General features: G+C 38.8%; 1 protein-coding gene across 1 annotated transcript in view; it reads right to left on the bottom strand.

Moving 5' to 3' along the window:
- Positions 1–3,073: 3,073 nt before the first annotated feature.
- Positions 3,074–18,691, bottom strand: part of RGS10 (regulator of G protein signaling 10) — a 33,548-nt gene continuing 17,930 nt past the window's right edge. Inside the window, exons 4-5 of the mRNA XM_063434240.1 lie at positions 17,034–17,177; positions 3,074–3,579 (exon numbers count right to left, since the gene is read on the bottom strand). Coding sequence (XP_063290310.1) covers positions 3,430–3,579; positions 17,034–17,177 — 294 coding nt within the window. The 3' untranslated portion in view covers positions 3,074–3,429. The remainder of the gene's footprint in view (positions 3,580–17,033; positions 17,178–18,691) is intronic.

The raw sequence follows: 18,691 nt of genomic DNA, 5'->3' as shown, positions 1-18,691 counted from the left end.
CTTGCACACATATATCAGGACATCACCTACACACTCCACCCCCTGTGAACAAACTCATTGGTGGAACCTGAAGATGGACCCTGAGACCCAGACCTTGAGCTGTGTAAAGGGCCCCCAAAAAATGGAGCTGCTTCCCGTTCTCACAGAACATTGATTTTTGGGACCAGTTACAAACAGCCTCCAGAGAGCCTGCTCTACACCAGACCAGTGGAGCCAGACTGCAGCTAGAGCCCATCATCATCCTCATCTGGTTGTAAGTAGGCAATCTAGCATATTATTCGTGGCACTAATCTCTAATTTACCTCACATTAAAGAAACACTATAGTCCCCAGAAGCACTGCAGCTTAATGTAGTGGTTCTGGTGTCTATAGCCTGTCCCTGCAGGCCTTTTAATGTAAACACGGCGGCACTCCAGCACTGGCATTAGTTAACATGGCAGAAAAATAATTGGAAACGGTTAGGGGGGCTACTGTGGCGAAACCAGCTTCGCCACTGTGAACTGGAGAGGCCTGGCTGCTGGCCTCCTGCCCGCTGACTATGGCCCCTGGACGTGTTGCACTTTAGAAACTATATTTGGGCATGTAATAATTTGTATTGCTGCTGCTGGCCCTTTAAAAGCAGTGATGGACATATTGGAACTTTTGGGACTACTGTACCTTTAAGGTTGTGGAGCGTAGTACAGTAATCCTGCCTTTAATACTTTAATGTCATGTATGTATTTTTGTATGCAGTTAACCTGGGTTATATATATGTACAGCATTCATCTGATTGTTCGGTAGAATCACTCCATTCATTGTATGGAGGAAACTACCGAACAACCAGACCACCCAGGACTAAGTGTGCCTCCAATTACAGTTTGCAACAATGTTGCAAACAGGTAATTGGCAATCCATGTAATGTATTCTTTGTCCTCTGGGTGGCCGCCATTCGGGAAACAAACACGTGGCGGCGGCCATCTTAAACTACCGAACAGCGGTGTTTTGCCGTCGAGTGTCTGGAACTAAAATCGGACACTTGACTAGGCAAACACCGCTGAGACCTCCATACTTCCAGAAATTCGTATAAAACTACCGAATGACCAGCCGTTCGGTAGAAAGAACCCCACAAACAAGGGAATTCATTCAAACCCTCTCCAGGCTCTATAACACAGGCAATTCGCCTGTTTTCATTCCCTTGTTTGTGACCGACCGCAGGGCCAAAATGCATGGAACTGTTTTCGGATACTTTACCCATGCGGTCGGTCAATACTTTAAAGTCCCATAACTCCCGAACCGTTTATCCGAATGGGCTGATTCTTGCATATGTTGTCCCCCTGAATAAGGGCTATCAGGGGATACCTGTTTTGGAGGTGTAGCCTATGTATTTGGGGTACATCCAGGAATTGGGGAAAAAGGTGTACGGTATAATTGTGTTAAGTGTTAATCTAAGGGGAGGAAATGTGTGGGAGGTACATCCATGTGATTGGTTAATTTCATCCTCCCCCTGGGAGTGTCCTGTATGTACTTGTTTGTAATAAAAGCCAGACTGGGTGTCCCAGTCTAGAGGTCTTGCTTAACCCTCAAAGCGATGTGTCGTCTCGGTCTTTGGGGGAATGGGATTGTATGCTGACTGCCAAGAGTGTAAGCCGATGTCTGCTTTTCTTGTTCAGCTGTTCCAGTGTTCGTGTGGTTCCAGTCGGGAGAATGGTGTTTGCAGTAGCTGCCTGTGCATCTGGAAAGGGGATTATCGCCTAAACTGGGTTTTATCCTCTTCTGTTCCAGTGTTCGTGTGGTTCCAGTCGGGAGAATGGTGTTTGCAGTAGCTGCCTGTGCATCTGGAAAGGGGATTATCGCCTAAACTGGGTTTTATCCTCTTGTAAGTGAAACGGTCCGTTACAGCTACTAATAAGGATAGGGGGAGAGGGGTAGGTAGAAAAATAATTGGAAGGGTTTAGGGGGCTACTAATATGGATGGGAGGAGGGGGGAGGTAGAAAAATTATTGGAAGCGGTTCGGGGAGTACTAATATGAATGGAAGAGGTAGGGTGGGTTCGAATATGCATGGAAGGGGTTAGGGGGTACTAATATGCATGGAAGTGGTTAGGGGGGTACTAATATGCATGGAAGGGGTAGGGGGTTAATATGCGTGGAAGGGGTAGGTGGGGTTCTTTTGTGTATGGAAGGGGTAGGGGTGGTTCTAATATTCATGGGAAGGGTAGGGGTGGTTCTAATCAGGAGGATCCCGGCGCTGTATCCGGGTAAGTAAAACCCCTTCCTTGTAGTGACCCTTTAATGTTATTATTTAATCATTGATATAGCGACTGCAAATTCCGTAGCGCTGTACAATGGGATAAACAACTAATTTACGGAATAAGAATATACCCGGCGAGTAAAAATGCTATCCCCCCCAGATTTTTTTGGGTTCCTACGCCCATGCCCCTGATCAATTATAACCACAACCACTGCACGTTCTCCCACCAATCAGATCCCACCTGCTGCACACTCAAGACTGTCACATGGTCAGTTAACCCATGCTGTGCCACAGATCACTTTTCTGTTAGATTATCCGTCAGCAATTGATTGCACAGAACGTTTTTTTGGTCAAAATCACTTGTATCTAACAAGCAACCTCCCCATAAAAGCATTTTTTTTTTCAATTCTAGGTCCACCCCTACATCCCTCATTTGAAAGGGGAAGTAAAAGGCTGTGACAGAATATGTACAAATTCCTCATCCCACAATGCTCTCTTTCAAACCCATCCACATGTCAATAGTCACGCGAGGGAATAGGCAGCAGCACAACCCTTCCTGTGCTCCCCAGTGCTACTTACAGAGTTATTTCAACTAATTCACCTGGGAACCTGGGATTGTCAGAGATTCATAGCCATTTCCAGGCCCTGAGAAATAATCACAGCAGGTTTGTTTTTTTTTAAATTAAATTATATTTGCATATTTTATTTTCAAATGCATCATTTATGGAACAATTAAAAAATCAGGGATCGGACCCGGCATGCATTGTTCGTTCATTCCAAGGGTTCCATCTTAGCTGATCATAAAGTGATTTGATTTTACAATGTCCGTCAGATCCCGACATTGAATAGGTTAATGGCTCGCCCTGTGGCGGTTATCAGCACAATTCTGTTCATTCAGCCAATTGTTATATCATTTTTAATTATAAAAGCAACAGAGCTGGGCTACTCAAAACAAGGCAACTACGAAAAGATTCCAAAAGGCTTTTCATTTCACTTCTGGCATTACTTAGAAGGTTGCAGAAAACGAAAGCGAAATATTATTCCTGTGCGCAAACTGCTGGCGACACTAATGATCGGCCCCTATGCCTTTCCTGGTGCAGTGAAGCTCCACTGATTGGAAAATAGTTCTCAGTTTGGAGATTCTTGAATAATAAACAAATCTGTCCACGTGATTCAATTGAAGAAGAAGATGGAGGCCACATCACGTGTTGTAGATTCTAGAGGCACGTTTTGGAGCCGATTCGCCCGCACTGGAACCTGCATGTTCATTATCTTCAGATGCTTTGTTTTTCAGAAAAGCCTCGGATTTCAAGAACCGGCTGTAGCTATCATATTTCATGAGGTTGAAGATCTAGAAAGACCGGAAGACAGAATGTACGTGAGTCACGCAGCACAAAGTCTGATGTCACTAAGATAATTCATTATAAAATCGCCAAACTTGGCACATCCCCAAGCTGCACAACCAGCCTTCACACGGAAAATGTCCAACAATTTGATTCAGTACTGGCTTATGGCAATGAAATCACAGTTTTCTAATACAGAGAATTAGAGATGATCAGGCAGATGAGACAAGTTGCACAGAGTTCAGAATGGGGATTCGAAGCATGTCACAGGTATGTGGGAGAGAGGGTGGAGTACTGGGTTATGGACAAAATAAATCAGGCCAAAAAGACAGGCAGCTCATTACGCTATCACGAGACTCTAGACCTGGCTGGCTTAGCAGGATGAGAGTCATAGTTCTGTGATATCAATACCAAAACTATTTACATAATACATTATAGGAAGATGGTGAATTAACGCTTTGTCGTCATTCTATTTTCTCAGAATATATGTGGCATCGCCGAAAGGCACAACTAAAAGACGAGGCCAAATGCACACTGGGGATTGGGCTTCTCTGACCTCCCCAAATATCACAAAGCAATCCACCTCCAACAAATAATGTAATGGGTCATCTCCCCTCCTGACTTACTTTGAAGCAAACTTCTCTGAAGCTCCCCTGGCTCCCACCAAACCCAAACTCTGAGTAACCACCCCACTGTACCTATAACTGTCAATTTGGAGACGGACGATCAGACCTTGTGGTTTCTCTTCTCCTTTGTCTCTGCTGGATGTATAGATGCTAGATTCTCCCCTGTATCGTTATACTGTATAATATTCTATACCGATACAGGACGTATAGATACTAGATTCTCCCCTGTATCGTTATACTGTATAATATTCTATACCGATACAGGACGTATAGATACTAGATTCTCACCTGTATCGTTATACTGTATAATATTCTATACCGATACAGGACGTATAGATACTAGATTCTCCCCTGTATCTCTATACTGTATAATATTCTATACCGATACAGGACGTATGGATACTAGATTCTCACCTGTATCGTTATACTGTATAATATTCTATACCGATACAGGACGTATAGATACTAGATTCTCACCTGTATCGTTATACTGTATAATATTCTATACCGATACAGGACATATGGATACTAGATTCTCCCCTGTATCGTTATACTGTATAATATTCTATACCGATACAGGACGTATGGATACTAGATTCTCCCCTGTATCGTTATACTGTATAATATTCTATACCGATACAGGACGTATGGATACTAGATTCTCCCCTGTATCGTTATACTGTATAATATTCTATACCGATACAGGACGTATAGATACTAGATTCTCCCCTGTATCGTTATACTGTATAATATTCTATACCGATACAGGACGTATGGATACTAGATTCTCCCCTGTATCGTTATACTGTATAATATTCTATACCGATACAGGACGTATGGATACTAGATTCTCCCCTGTATCGTTATACTGTATAATATTCTATACCGATACAGGACGTATGGATACTAGATTCTCCCCTGTATCGTTATACTGTATAATATTCTATACCGATACAGGACGTATAGATTCTAGATTCTCCCCTGTATCGTTACACTGTATAATATTCTATACCGATACAGGACATATGGATACTAGATTCTCCCCTGTATCGTTATACTGTATAATATTCTATACCGATATAGGACGTATGGATACTAGATTCTCCCCTGTATCGTTATACTGTATAATATTCTATACCGATACAGGACGTATAGATACTAGATTCTCCCCTGTATCTCTATACTGTATAATATTCTATACCGATACAGGACGTATAGATACTAGATTCTCCCCTGTATCGTTATACTGTATAATATTCTATACCGATACAGGACGTATAGATACTAGATTCTCCCCTGTATCGTTATACTGTATAATATTCTATACCGATACAGGACGTATGGATACTAGATTCTCCCCTGTATCGTTATACTGTATAATATTCTATACCGATACAGGACGTATGGATACTAGATTCTCCCCTGTATCGTTACACTGTATAATATTCTATACCGATACAGGACGTATGGATACTAGATTCTCCCCTGTATCGTTATACTGTATAATATTCTATACCGATACAGGACGTATGGATACTAGATTCTCCCCTGTATCGTTATACCGTATAATATTCTATACCGATACAGGACGTATAGATACTAGATTCTCCCCTGTATCGTTATACTGTATAATATTCTATACCGATACAGGACGTATGGATACTAGATTCTCCCCTGTATCGTTATACTGTATAATATTCTATACCGATACAGGACGTATGGATACTAGATTCTCCCCTGTATCGTTATACTGTATAATATTCTATACTGATACAGGACGTATAGATACTAGATTCTCCCCTGTATCTCTATACTGTATAATATTCTATACCGATACAGGACGTATAGATACTAGATTCTCCCCTGTATCGTTATACTGTATAATATTCTATACCGATACAGGACGTATAGATACTAGATTCTCCCCTGTATCGTTATACTGTATAATATTCTATACCGATACAGGACGTATGGATACTAGATTCTCCCCTGTATCGTTATACTGTATAATATTCTATACCGATACAGGACGTATAGATACTAGATTCTCCCCTGTATCGTTATACTGTATAATATTCTATACCGATACAGGACGTATGGATACTAGATTCTCCCCTGTATCGTTATACCGTATAATATTCTATACCGATACAGGACGTATAGATACTAGATTCTCCCCTGTATCGTTATACTGTATAATATTCTATACCGATACAGGACGTATGGATACTAGATTCTCCCCTGTATCGTTATACTGTATAATATTCTATACCGATACAGGACGTATGGATACTAGATTCTCCCCTGTATCGTTATACTGTATAATATTCTATACCGATACAGGACATATGGATACTAGATTCTCCCCTGTATCTCTATACTGTATAATATTCTATACCGATACAGGACGTATAGATACTAGATTCTCCCCTGTATCGTTATACTGTATAATATTCTATACCGATACAGGACGTATAGATACTAGATTCTCCCCTGTATCGTTATACTGTATAATATTCTATACCGATACAGGACGTATGGATACTAGATTCTCCCCTGTATCGTTATACTGTATAATATTCTATACCGATACAGGACGTATAGATACTAGATTCTCCCCTGTATCGTTATACTGTATAATATTCTATACCGATACAGGACGTATGGATACTAGATTCTCCCCTGTATCGTTATACTGTATAATATTCTATACCGATACAGGACATATGGATACTAGATTCTCCCCTGTATCGTTATACTGTATAATATTCTATACCGATACAGGACGTATAGATACTAGATTCTCCCCTGTATCGTTACACTGTATAATATTCTATACCGATACAGGACGTATGGATACTAGATTCTCCCCTGTATCGTTATACTGTATAATATTCTATACCGATACAGGACATATGGATACTAGATTCTCCCCTGTATCGTTATACTGTATAATATTCTATACCGATACAGGACGTATAGATACTAGATTCTCCCCTGTATCGTTATACTGTATAATATTCTATACCGATACAGGACGTAAGGATACTAGATTCTCCCCTGTATCGTTATACTGTATAATATTCTATACCGATACAGGACGTATGGATACTAGATTCTCCCCTGTATCGTTATACTGTATAATATTCTATACCGATACAGGACGTATGGATACTAGATTCTCCCCTGTATCGTTATACTGTACAATATTCTATACCGATACAGGACGTATAGATACTAGATTCTCCCCTGTATCTCTATACTGTATAATATTCTATACCGATACAGGACGTATGGATACTAGATTCTCCCCTGTATCGTTATACTGTATAATATTCTATACCGATACAGGACGTATGGATACTAGATTCTCCCCTGTATCGTTATACTGTATAATATTCTATACCGATACAGGACGTATAGATACTAGATTCTCCCCTGTATCGTTATACTGTATAATATTCTATACCGATACAGGACGTATAGATACTAGATTCTCCCCTGTATCTCTATACTGTATAATATTCTATACCGATACAGGACGTATGGATACTAGATTCTCCCCTGTATCGTTATACTGTATAATATTCTATACCCATACAGGACGTATGGATACTAGATTCTCCCCTGTATCGTTATACTGTATAATATTCTATACCGATACAGGACGTATGGATACTAGATTTTCCCCTGTATCTCTATACTGTATAATATTCTATACCGATACAGGACGTATGGATACTAGATTCTCCCCTGTATCGTTATACTGTATAATATTCTATACCGATACAGGACGTATGGATACTCGATTCTCCCCTGTATCGTTATACTGTATAATATTCTATAGCGATACAGGACGTATGGATACTAGATTCTCCCCTGTATCGTTATACTGTATAATATTCTATACCGATAGAGGACGTATGGATACTAGATTCTCCCCTGTATCGTTATACTGTATAATATTCTATACCGATACAGGACGTATAGATACTAGATTCTCCCCTGTATCGTTATACTGTATAATATTCTATACCGATACAGGACGTATGGATACTAGATTCTCCCCTGTATCGTTATACTGTATAATATTCTATACCGATACAGGACGTATAGATACTAGATTCTCCCCTGTATCGTTATACTGTATAATATTCTATACCGATACAGGACGTATAGATACTAGATTCTCCCCTGTATCGTTATACTGTATAATATTCTATACCGATACAGGACGTATAGATACTAGATTCTCCCCTGTATCGTTATACTGTATAATATTCTATACCGATACAGGACGTATGGATACTAGATTCTCCCCTGTATCTCTATACTGTATAATATTCTATACCGATACAGGACGTATGGATACTAGATTCTCCCCTGTATCTTTATACTGTATAATATTCTATACCGATACAGGACGTATGGATACAAGATTCTCCCCTGTATCGTTATACTGTATAATATTCTATACCGATACAGGACGTATAGATACTAGATTCTCCCCTGTATCGTTATACTGTATAATATTCTATACCGATACAGGACGTATAGATACTAGATTCTCCCCTGTATCGTTATACTGTATAATATTCTATACCGATACAGGACGTATGGATACTAGATTCTCCCCTGTATCTCTATACTGTATAATATTCTATACCAATACAGGACGTATGGATACTAGATTCTCCCCTGTATCGTTATACTGTATAATATTCTATACCGATACAGGACGTATGGATACTAGATTCTCCCCTGTATCGTTATACTGTATAATATTCTATACCGATACAGGACGTATAGATACTAGATTCTCCCCTGTATCGTTATACTGTATAATATTCTATACCAATACAGGACGTATAGATACTAGATTCTCCTCTGTATCGTTATACTGTATAATATTCTATACCGATACAGGACGTATGGATACTAGATTCTCCCCTGTATCGTTATACTGTATAATATTCTATACCGATACAGGACGTATGGATACTAGATTCTCCTCTGTATCGTTATACTGTATCATATTCTATACCGATACAGGACGTATAAATACTAGATTCTCCCCTGTATCGTTATACTGTATAATATTCTATAACGATACAGGACGTATGGATACTAGATTCTCCCCTGTATCGTTATACTGTATAATATTCTATACCGATACAGGACGTATAGATACTAGATTCTCCCCTGTATCGTTATACTGTATAATATTCTATACCGATACAGGACGTATGGATACTAGATTCTCCCCTGTATCGTTATACTGTATAATATTCTATACCGATACAGGACGTTTAGATACTAGATTCTCCCCTGTATCGTTATACTGTATAATATTCTATACCGATACAGGACGTATGGATACTAGATTCTCCCCTGTATCGTTATACTGTATAATATTCTATACCGATACAGGACGTATGGATACTAGATTCTCCCCTGTATCTCTATACTGTATAATATTCTATACCGATACAGGACGTATAGATGCTAGATTCTCCCCTGTATCGTTATACTGTATAATATTCTATACCAATACAGGACGTATGGATACTAGATTCTCCCCTGTATCGTTATACTGTATAATATTCTATACCGATACAGGACGTATAGATACTAGATTCTCCCCTGTATCGTTATACTGTATAATATTCTATACCGATACAGGACGTATAGATACTAGATTCTCCCCTGTATCGTTATACTGTATAATATTCTATACCGATACAGGACGTATGGATACTAGATTCTCCCCTGTATCGTTATACTGTATAATATTCTATACCGATACAGGACGTATGGATACTAGATTCTCCCCTGTATCGTTATACTGTATAATATTCTATACCGATACAGGACGTATAGATACTAGATTCTCCCCTGTATCGTTATACTGTATAATATTCTATACCGATACAGGACGTATGGATACTAGATTCTCCCCTGTATCGTTATACTGTATAATATTCTATACCGATACAGGACGTATAGATACTAGATTCTCCCCTGTATCGTTATACTGTATAATATTCTATACCGATACAGGACGTATAGATACTAGATTCTCCCCTGTATCGTTATACTGTATAATATTCTATACCGATACAGGACGTATAGATTCTAGATTCTCCCCTGTATCGTTACACTGTATAATATTCTATACCGATACAGGACGTATGGATACTAGATTCTCCCCTGTATCGTTATACTGTATAATATTCTATACCGATATAGGACGTATGGATACTAGATTCTCCCCTGTATCGTTATACTGTATAATATTCTATACCGATACAGGACGTATAGATACTAGATTCTCCCCTGTATCGTTATACTGTATAATATTCTATACCGATACAGGACGTATGGATACTAGATTCTCCCCTGTATCGTTATACTGTATAATATTCTATACCGATACAGGACGTATAGATACTAGATTCTCCCCTGTATCTCTATACTGTATAATATTCTATACCGATACAGGACGTATAGATACTAGATTCTCCCCTGTATCGTTATACTGTATAATATTCTATACCGATACAGGACGTATGGATACTAGATTCTCCCCTGTATCGTTATACTGTATAATATTCTATACCGATACAGGACGTATGGATACTAGATTCTCCCCTGTATCGTTATACTGTATAATATTCTATACCGATACAGGACGTATGGATACTAGATTCTCCCCTGTATCGTTATACTGTATAATATTCTATACTGATACAGGACGTATAGATACTAGATTCTCCCCTGTATCTCTATACTGTATAATATTCTATACCGATACAGGACGTATAGATACTAGATTCTCCCCTGTATCGTTATACTGTATAATATTCTATACCGATACAGGACGTATAGATACTAGATTCTCCCCTGTATCTCTATACTGTATAATATTCTATACCGATACAGGACGTATGGATACTAGATTCTCCCCTGTATCGTTATACTGTATAATATTCTATACCGATACAGGACGTATGGATACTAGATTCTCCCCTGTATCGTTATACTGTATAATATTCTATACCGATACAGGACGTATAGATACTAGATTCTCCCCTGTATCGTTATACTGTATAATATTCTATACCGATACAGGACGTATGGATACTAGATTCTCCCCTGTATCGTTATACTGTATAATATTCTATACCGATACAGGACATATGGATACTAGATTCTCCCCTGTATCGTTATACTGTATAATATTCTATACCGATACAGGACGTATAGATACTAGATTCTCCCCTGCATCTCTATACTGTATAATATTCTATACCGATACAGGACGTATAGATACTAGATTCTCCCCTGTATCGTTATACTGTATAATATTCTATACCGATACAGGACGTATGGATACTAGATTCTCCCCTGTATCGTTATACTGTATAATATTCTATACCGATACAGGACGTATAGATACTAGATTCTCCCCTGTATCTCTATACTGTATAATATTCTATACCGATACAGGACGTATGGATACTAGATTCTCCCCTGTATCGTTATACTGTATAATATTCTATACCGATACAGGACGTATAGATACTAGATTCTCCCCTGTATCGTTATACTGTATAATATTCTATACCGATACAGGACGTATGGATACTAGATTCTCCCCTGTATCGTTATACTGTATAATATTCTATACCGATACAGGACGTATGGATACTAGATTCTCCCCTGTATCGTTATACTGTATAATATTCTATACCGATACAGGACGTATAGATACTAGATTCTCCCCTGTATCGTTATACTGTATAATATTCTATACCGATACAGGACGTATGGATACTAGATTCTCCCCTGTATCGTTATACTGTATAATATTCTATACCGATACAGGACGTATGGATACTAGATTCTCCCCTGTATCGTTATACTGTATAATATTCTATACCGATACAGGACGTATGGATACTAGATTCTCCCCTGTATCGTTATACTGTATAATATTCTATACCGATACAGGACGTATGGATACTAGATTCTCCCCTGTATCGTTATACTGTATAATATTCTATACCGATACAGGACGTATGGATACTAGATTCTCCCCTGTATCGTTATACTGTATAATATTCTATACCGATACAGGACGTATGGATACTAGATTCTCCCCTGTATCGTTATACTGTATAATATTCTATACCGATACAGGACGTATGGATACTAGATTCTCCCCTGTATCGTTATACTGTATAATATTCTATACCGATACAGGACGTATGGATACTAGATTCTCCCCTGTATCGTTATACTGTATAATATTCTATACCGATACAGGACGTATGGATACTAGATTCTCCCCTGTATCGTTATACTGTATAATATTCTATACCGATACAGGACGTATAGATACTAGATTCTCCCCTGTATCGTTATACTGTATAATATTCTATACCGATACAGGACGTATGGATACTAGATTCTCCCCTGTATCGTTATACTGTATAATATTCTATACCGATACAGGACGTATGGATACTAGATTCTCCCCTGTATCGTTATACTGTATAATATTCTATACCGATACAGGACGTATAGATACTAGATTCTCCCCTGTATCGTTATACTGTATAATATTCTATACCGATACAGGACGTATAGATACTAGATTCTCCCCTGTATCGTTATACTGTATAATATTCTATACCGATACAGGACGTATAGATACTAGATTCTCCCCTGTATCGTTATACTGTATAATATTCTATACCAATACAGGACGTATAGATACTAGATTCTCCCCTGTATCGTTATACTGTATAATATTCTATACCGATACAGGACGTATGGATACTAGATTCTCCCCTGTATCGTTATACTGTATAATATTCTATACCGATACAGGACGTATAGATACTAGATTCTCCCCTGTATCGTTATACTGTATAATATTCTATACCGATACAGGACGTATGGATACTAGATTCTCCCCTGTATCGTTATACTGTATAATATTCTATACCGATACAGGACGTATGGATACTAGATTCTCCCCTGTATCGTTATACTGTATAATATTCTATACCGATACAGGACGTATGGATACTAGATTCTCCCCTGTATCGTTATACTGTATAATATTCTATACCGATACAGGACGTATAGATACTAGATTCTCCCCTGTATCGTTATACTGTATAATATTCTATACCGATACAGGACGTATAGATACTAGATTATCCCCTGTATCGTTATACTGTATAATATTCTATACCGATACAGGACGTATGGATACTAGATTCTCCCCTGTATCGTTATACTGTATAATATTCTATACCGATACAGGACGTATAGATACTAGATTCTCCTCTGTATCGTTATACTGTATAATATTCTATACCGATACAGGACGTATAGATGCTAGATTCTCCCCTGTATCGTTATACTGTATAATATTCTATACCGATACAGGACGTATGGATACTAGATTCTCCCCTGTATCGTTATACTGTATAATATTCTATACCGATACAGGACGTATAGATGCTAGATTCTCCCCTGTATCGTTATACTGTATAATATTCTATACCGATACAGGACGTATGGATACTAGATTCTCCCCTGTATCGTTATACTGTATAATATTCTATACCGATACAGGACGTATGGATACTAGATTCTCCCCTGTATCTCTATACTGTATAATATTCTATACCGATATAGGACGTATGGATACTAGATTCTCCCCTGTATCGTTATACTGTATAATATTCTATACCGATACAGGACGTATAGATACTAGATTCTCCCCTGTATCGTTATACTGTATAATATTCTATACCGATACAGGACGTATGGATACTAGATTCTCCCCTGTATCGTTATACTGTATAATATTCTATACCGATACAGGACGTATGGATACTAGATTCTCCCCTGTATCGTTATTGTAGCGGAGTAGAGGTACGATCCAAGGTAGCTCCGCTGGTAGACAGGAACAGCAATCCAATACTGGTATCAAACGGGTAGCGTAGTTACAATCCCTTCCCTCCAAGAACTAGACGACACATAGCTTGGAGGTCAACTGTCAGCTTTATTCACACAATTTCTTTTATGGCTTTTTCCCATGCAAGGGAGGTAACTCAAAACAACCAATCACCTCACAATCACCTCCCCTCCCTCTCCTCCCCTTAGATTAGCAGGTAAATTAATTAGAGGGAACCGAGTTTTCCCCAGTTTCTGAAGGACCCCTAAATACGGGGGGTACAAGGATAAACGAGGGGTCCCCTGGTAGGTCTGCTCTGGGTGAGTAACATATTCAAATTTCACCCAGATCAGACCAGGGGTTCGGGAGTTACAGGTATTTAAAGATTTGACCGACTGCAGGGACACAGTAGCCGAAAACGGCTCCATAGATTCTGGCCCTGTAGTCGGTCTACTTCACTGCATGGAAAGTGCCGAACTGCTCAGCCATCCGACCCCAATCTTTGGTTCGGATGAATCCCCTAGACTGGGGAATGCAAACTACCGAACGGCGGGCCGTTCGGCAGTTTGGATCATACACTTTGGAGATCCTGGAGGTCTGAGCGGTGTCTGGGTAGTCGAGCGTCCGATTTTAGTTCCAGACGCTCGACGACCAAACACCGCTGTTCGGCAGTTAAGATGGCCGCCGCCACGTGGAGATTAGGCGAACGGCGGCCACCCACGGACCCAATAACGGTATGTGCACATTGATTCTCCCTTAACACGCTGGTACAATATACAGGATGCATGGACATATAGGGTAGGGACAAATAACAAGGTAAATACGAGTTTCTGGTGGCTGCTTCTGCCACAGTTATACTGTATAATATTCTATACCGATACAGGACGTATAGATACTAGATTCTCCCCTGTATCGTTATACTGTATAATATTCTATACCGATACAGGACGTATGGATACTAGATTCTCCCCTGTATCGTTATACTGTATAATATTCTATACCGATACAGGACGTATGGATACTAGATTCTCCCCTGTATCGTTATACTGTATAATATTCTATACCGATACAGGACGTATGGATACTAGATTCTCCCCTGTATCGTTATACTGTATAATATTCTATACCGATACAGGACGTATGGATACTAGATTCTCCCCTGTATCGTTATACTGTATAATATTCTATACCGATACAGGACGTATAGATACTAGATTCTCCCCTGTATCGTTATACTGTATAATATTCTATACCGATACAGGACGTATGGATACTAGATTCTCCCCTGTATCGTTATACTGTATAATATTCTATACCGATACAGGACGTATAGATACTAGATTCTCACCTGTATCGTTATACTGTATAATATTCTATACCGATACAGGACGTATGGATACTAGATTCTCCCCTGTATCGTTATACTGTATAATATTCTATACCGATACAGGACGTATAGATACTAGATTCTCCCCTGTATCGTTATACTGTATAATATTCTATACCGATACAGGACGTTTAGATACTAGATTCTCCCCTGTATCGTTATACTGTATAATATTCTATACCGATACAGGACGTATAGATACTAGATTCTCCCCTGTATCGTTATACTGTATAATATTCTATACCGATACAGGACGTATGGATACTAGATTCTCCCCTGCATCGTTATACTGTATAATATTCTATACCGATACAGGACGTATAGATACTAGATTCTCCCCTGTATCGTTATACTGTATAATATTCTATACCGATACAGGACGTATAGATACTAGATTCTCCCCTGTATCGTTATACTGTATAATATTCTATACCGATACAGGACGTATGGATACTAGATTCTCCCCTGTATCGTTATACTGTATAATATTCTATACCGATACAGGACGTATAGATACTAGATTCTCCTCTGTATCGTTATACTGTATAATATTCTATACCGATACAGGACGTATGGATACTAGATTCTCCCCTGTATCGTTATACTGTATAATATTCTATACCGATACAGGACGTATGGATACTAGATTCTCCCCTGTATCGTTATACTGTATAATATTCTATACCGATACAGGACGTATGGATACTAGATTCTCCCCTGTATCGTTATACTGTATAATATTCTATACCGATACAGGACGTATAGATGCTAGATTCTCCCCTGTATCGTTATACTGTATAATATTCTATACCGATACAGGACGTATGGATACTAGATTCTCCCCTGTATCGTTATACTGTATAATATTCTATACCGATACAGGACGTATAGATGCTAGATTCTCCCCTGTATCGTTATACTGTATAATATTCTATACCGATACAGGACGTATGGATACTAGATTCTCCCCTGTATCGTTATACTGTATAATATTCTATACCGATACAGGACGTATGGATACTAGATTCTCCCCTGTATCGTTATACTGTATAATATTCTATACCGATACAGGACGTATGGATACTAGATTCTCCCCTGTATCGTTATACTGTATAATATTCTATACCGATACAGGACGTATGGATACTAGATTCTCCCCTGTATCGTTATACTGTATAATATTCTATACCGATACAGGACGTATGGATACTAGATTCTCCCCTGTATCGTTATACTGTATAATATTCTATACCGATACAGGACGTATAGATACTAGATTCTCCCCTGTATCGTTATACTGTATAATATTCTATACCGATACAGGACGTATGGATACTAGATTCTCCCCTGCATCTCTATACTGTATAATATTCTATACCGATACAGGACGTATGGATACTAGATTCTCACCTGCATCTCTATACTGTATAATATTCTATACCGATACAGGACGTATAGATACTAGATTCTCACCTGTTCCTGCAGCTTCTGAAACATTAACGGATGAGGATTTTCTAACATCATCTCACTGATCCTGGACTGACCCTCTACATTCACCTGAGACGTCGCCTTACTGGACAGAAACGTTGTGTAGATTTCTCTGGCTTTTTTCTGCATCTTGGGAGGAACATAAGGAGAAACTCATTACAAATATCTGCAAGGCCAGCATGACAGTCATTAGAATATCTTCGGGATTGGGTGTGACTCCGACCGCCATAAATAATTAATGACAGGAGTAGTGGAACCAGCAGTAAAACACACCCACTTACTTTATAATAGGCAAGTGCCTATTGGGAAACAGCAGCCATAGGGCCATTCAGATGTGTAATAATAATACTCCCAGTAATGTGACTTTAAACTGCAATAAATGTGTTTAGAAATCATTCAGTGGAAATTGTTCTAAATTACATAAATTGTCATTAATAAGTCACCTAAAATCTCCTGGCCAAGTCCCAGTAACCCCCCTAAAGTTAAAGTGCCCCAATTTGTTCATGTGAAATATTGGGAGGAATTGATATGTGCTGCTATTAGAGGTACTGTAATTGTGCGGCATGTAACGATTATACCATTTCTGGCTTAGTATTAACAAACTATAAATAAAAGGTTATATAATTGTTAATGGAATTTAACCCACAAACAGCGACAGTAATAATAAAGGTGCCGGTAACGTTCATGCAGCCGTGTCCGATATATTTCAGTAACTTTCCCCCTTAAAAGGAGAAGCCTGATTGATCCAACTAACGGCACAGATTAAAACGGAAATACATGGACATCCTTAAAAAAATAGCCTTTGTCAACGTTGTGTAAAAACTGGCTACTGAGAGGTTTGCAGTATTTATTGTGATAGTAAATCTCTATCTACTGGCAGACAGAATATACTAATTATTAGGAATTAACCTCTTTGGTGCAAGAATCCGGTCCCGTTATATAATGACATTCCTGGCAAAGCAGGGGTTAAAGCTTACAAAAAACGCTATATCTAGGTTTATTTATAATTGCACATTGCAGTCAGTATTCCAAGGCTACAACCATCCCCTTTACAAACTGGATGTTTTCTTGAAATGTCAGCAAGCTGTCAGGCAGAACGAGTCTTGCTGCTTCATGTAATGGGACAGGGAGTGTCACAGGGTCACAGGGAACACCAAAGTGCCAGAATCCAGTAGTTAGTCAAATATTGATCTCTGGACTGGCCTTAAAAATCATGGGGAGAAATAGACTATTTTTGTCCAAGTTGCTTTTAGTCCAAGTTGAGGAAAACTGATTACATTGTTGACACATTCACCGTATGAGCACTGGGGGTCCATTGATTCTGATACTAGAAAGACTGGAAATTATACATTTTGTATTTTGTAAATGTGAGCGAGAGTGCGCCAAATGGAGAAGCGGTTAGAGAGGAATCTCAATGACGATCGGTAAGAACAAGCTTTTTATTTGGGGTCCCTCTATGATGTGTTATTTTTATTATGAGTTCCCTATAAAGGTGCAATATATATACAGTTGGAGCACCCACAGTGCTGATATTCAGGCTCCAGTGACACCAGGTGACATATGCATTTAATGTTCTCTATTATTACTCCATTTTATTTAGAGCCTTCGAATGTAGTATAGCTTGGGTTAAACCGTGCTCTGGC

Source organism: Pelobates fuscus, chromosome 10, assembly GCF_036172605.1.
Source record: "Pelobates fuscus isolate aPelFus1 chromosome 10, aPelFus1.pri, whole genome shotgun sequence".
In the NCBI taxonomy this organism is placed as follows: Eukaryota; Metazoa; Chordata; class Amphibia; order Anura; family Pelobatidae; genus Pelobates; species Pelobates fuscus.
Note: the sequence above shows the minus strand (reverse complement) of the source record. Positions and strands in the feature narration are given on the sequence as shown.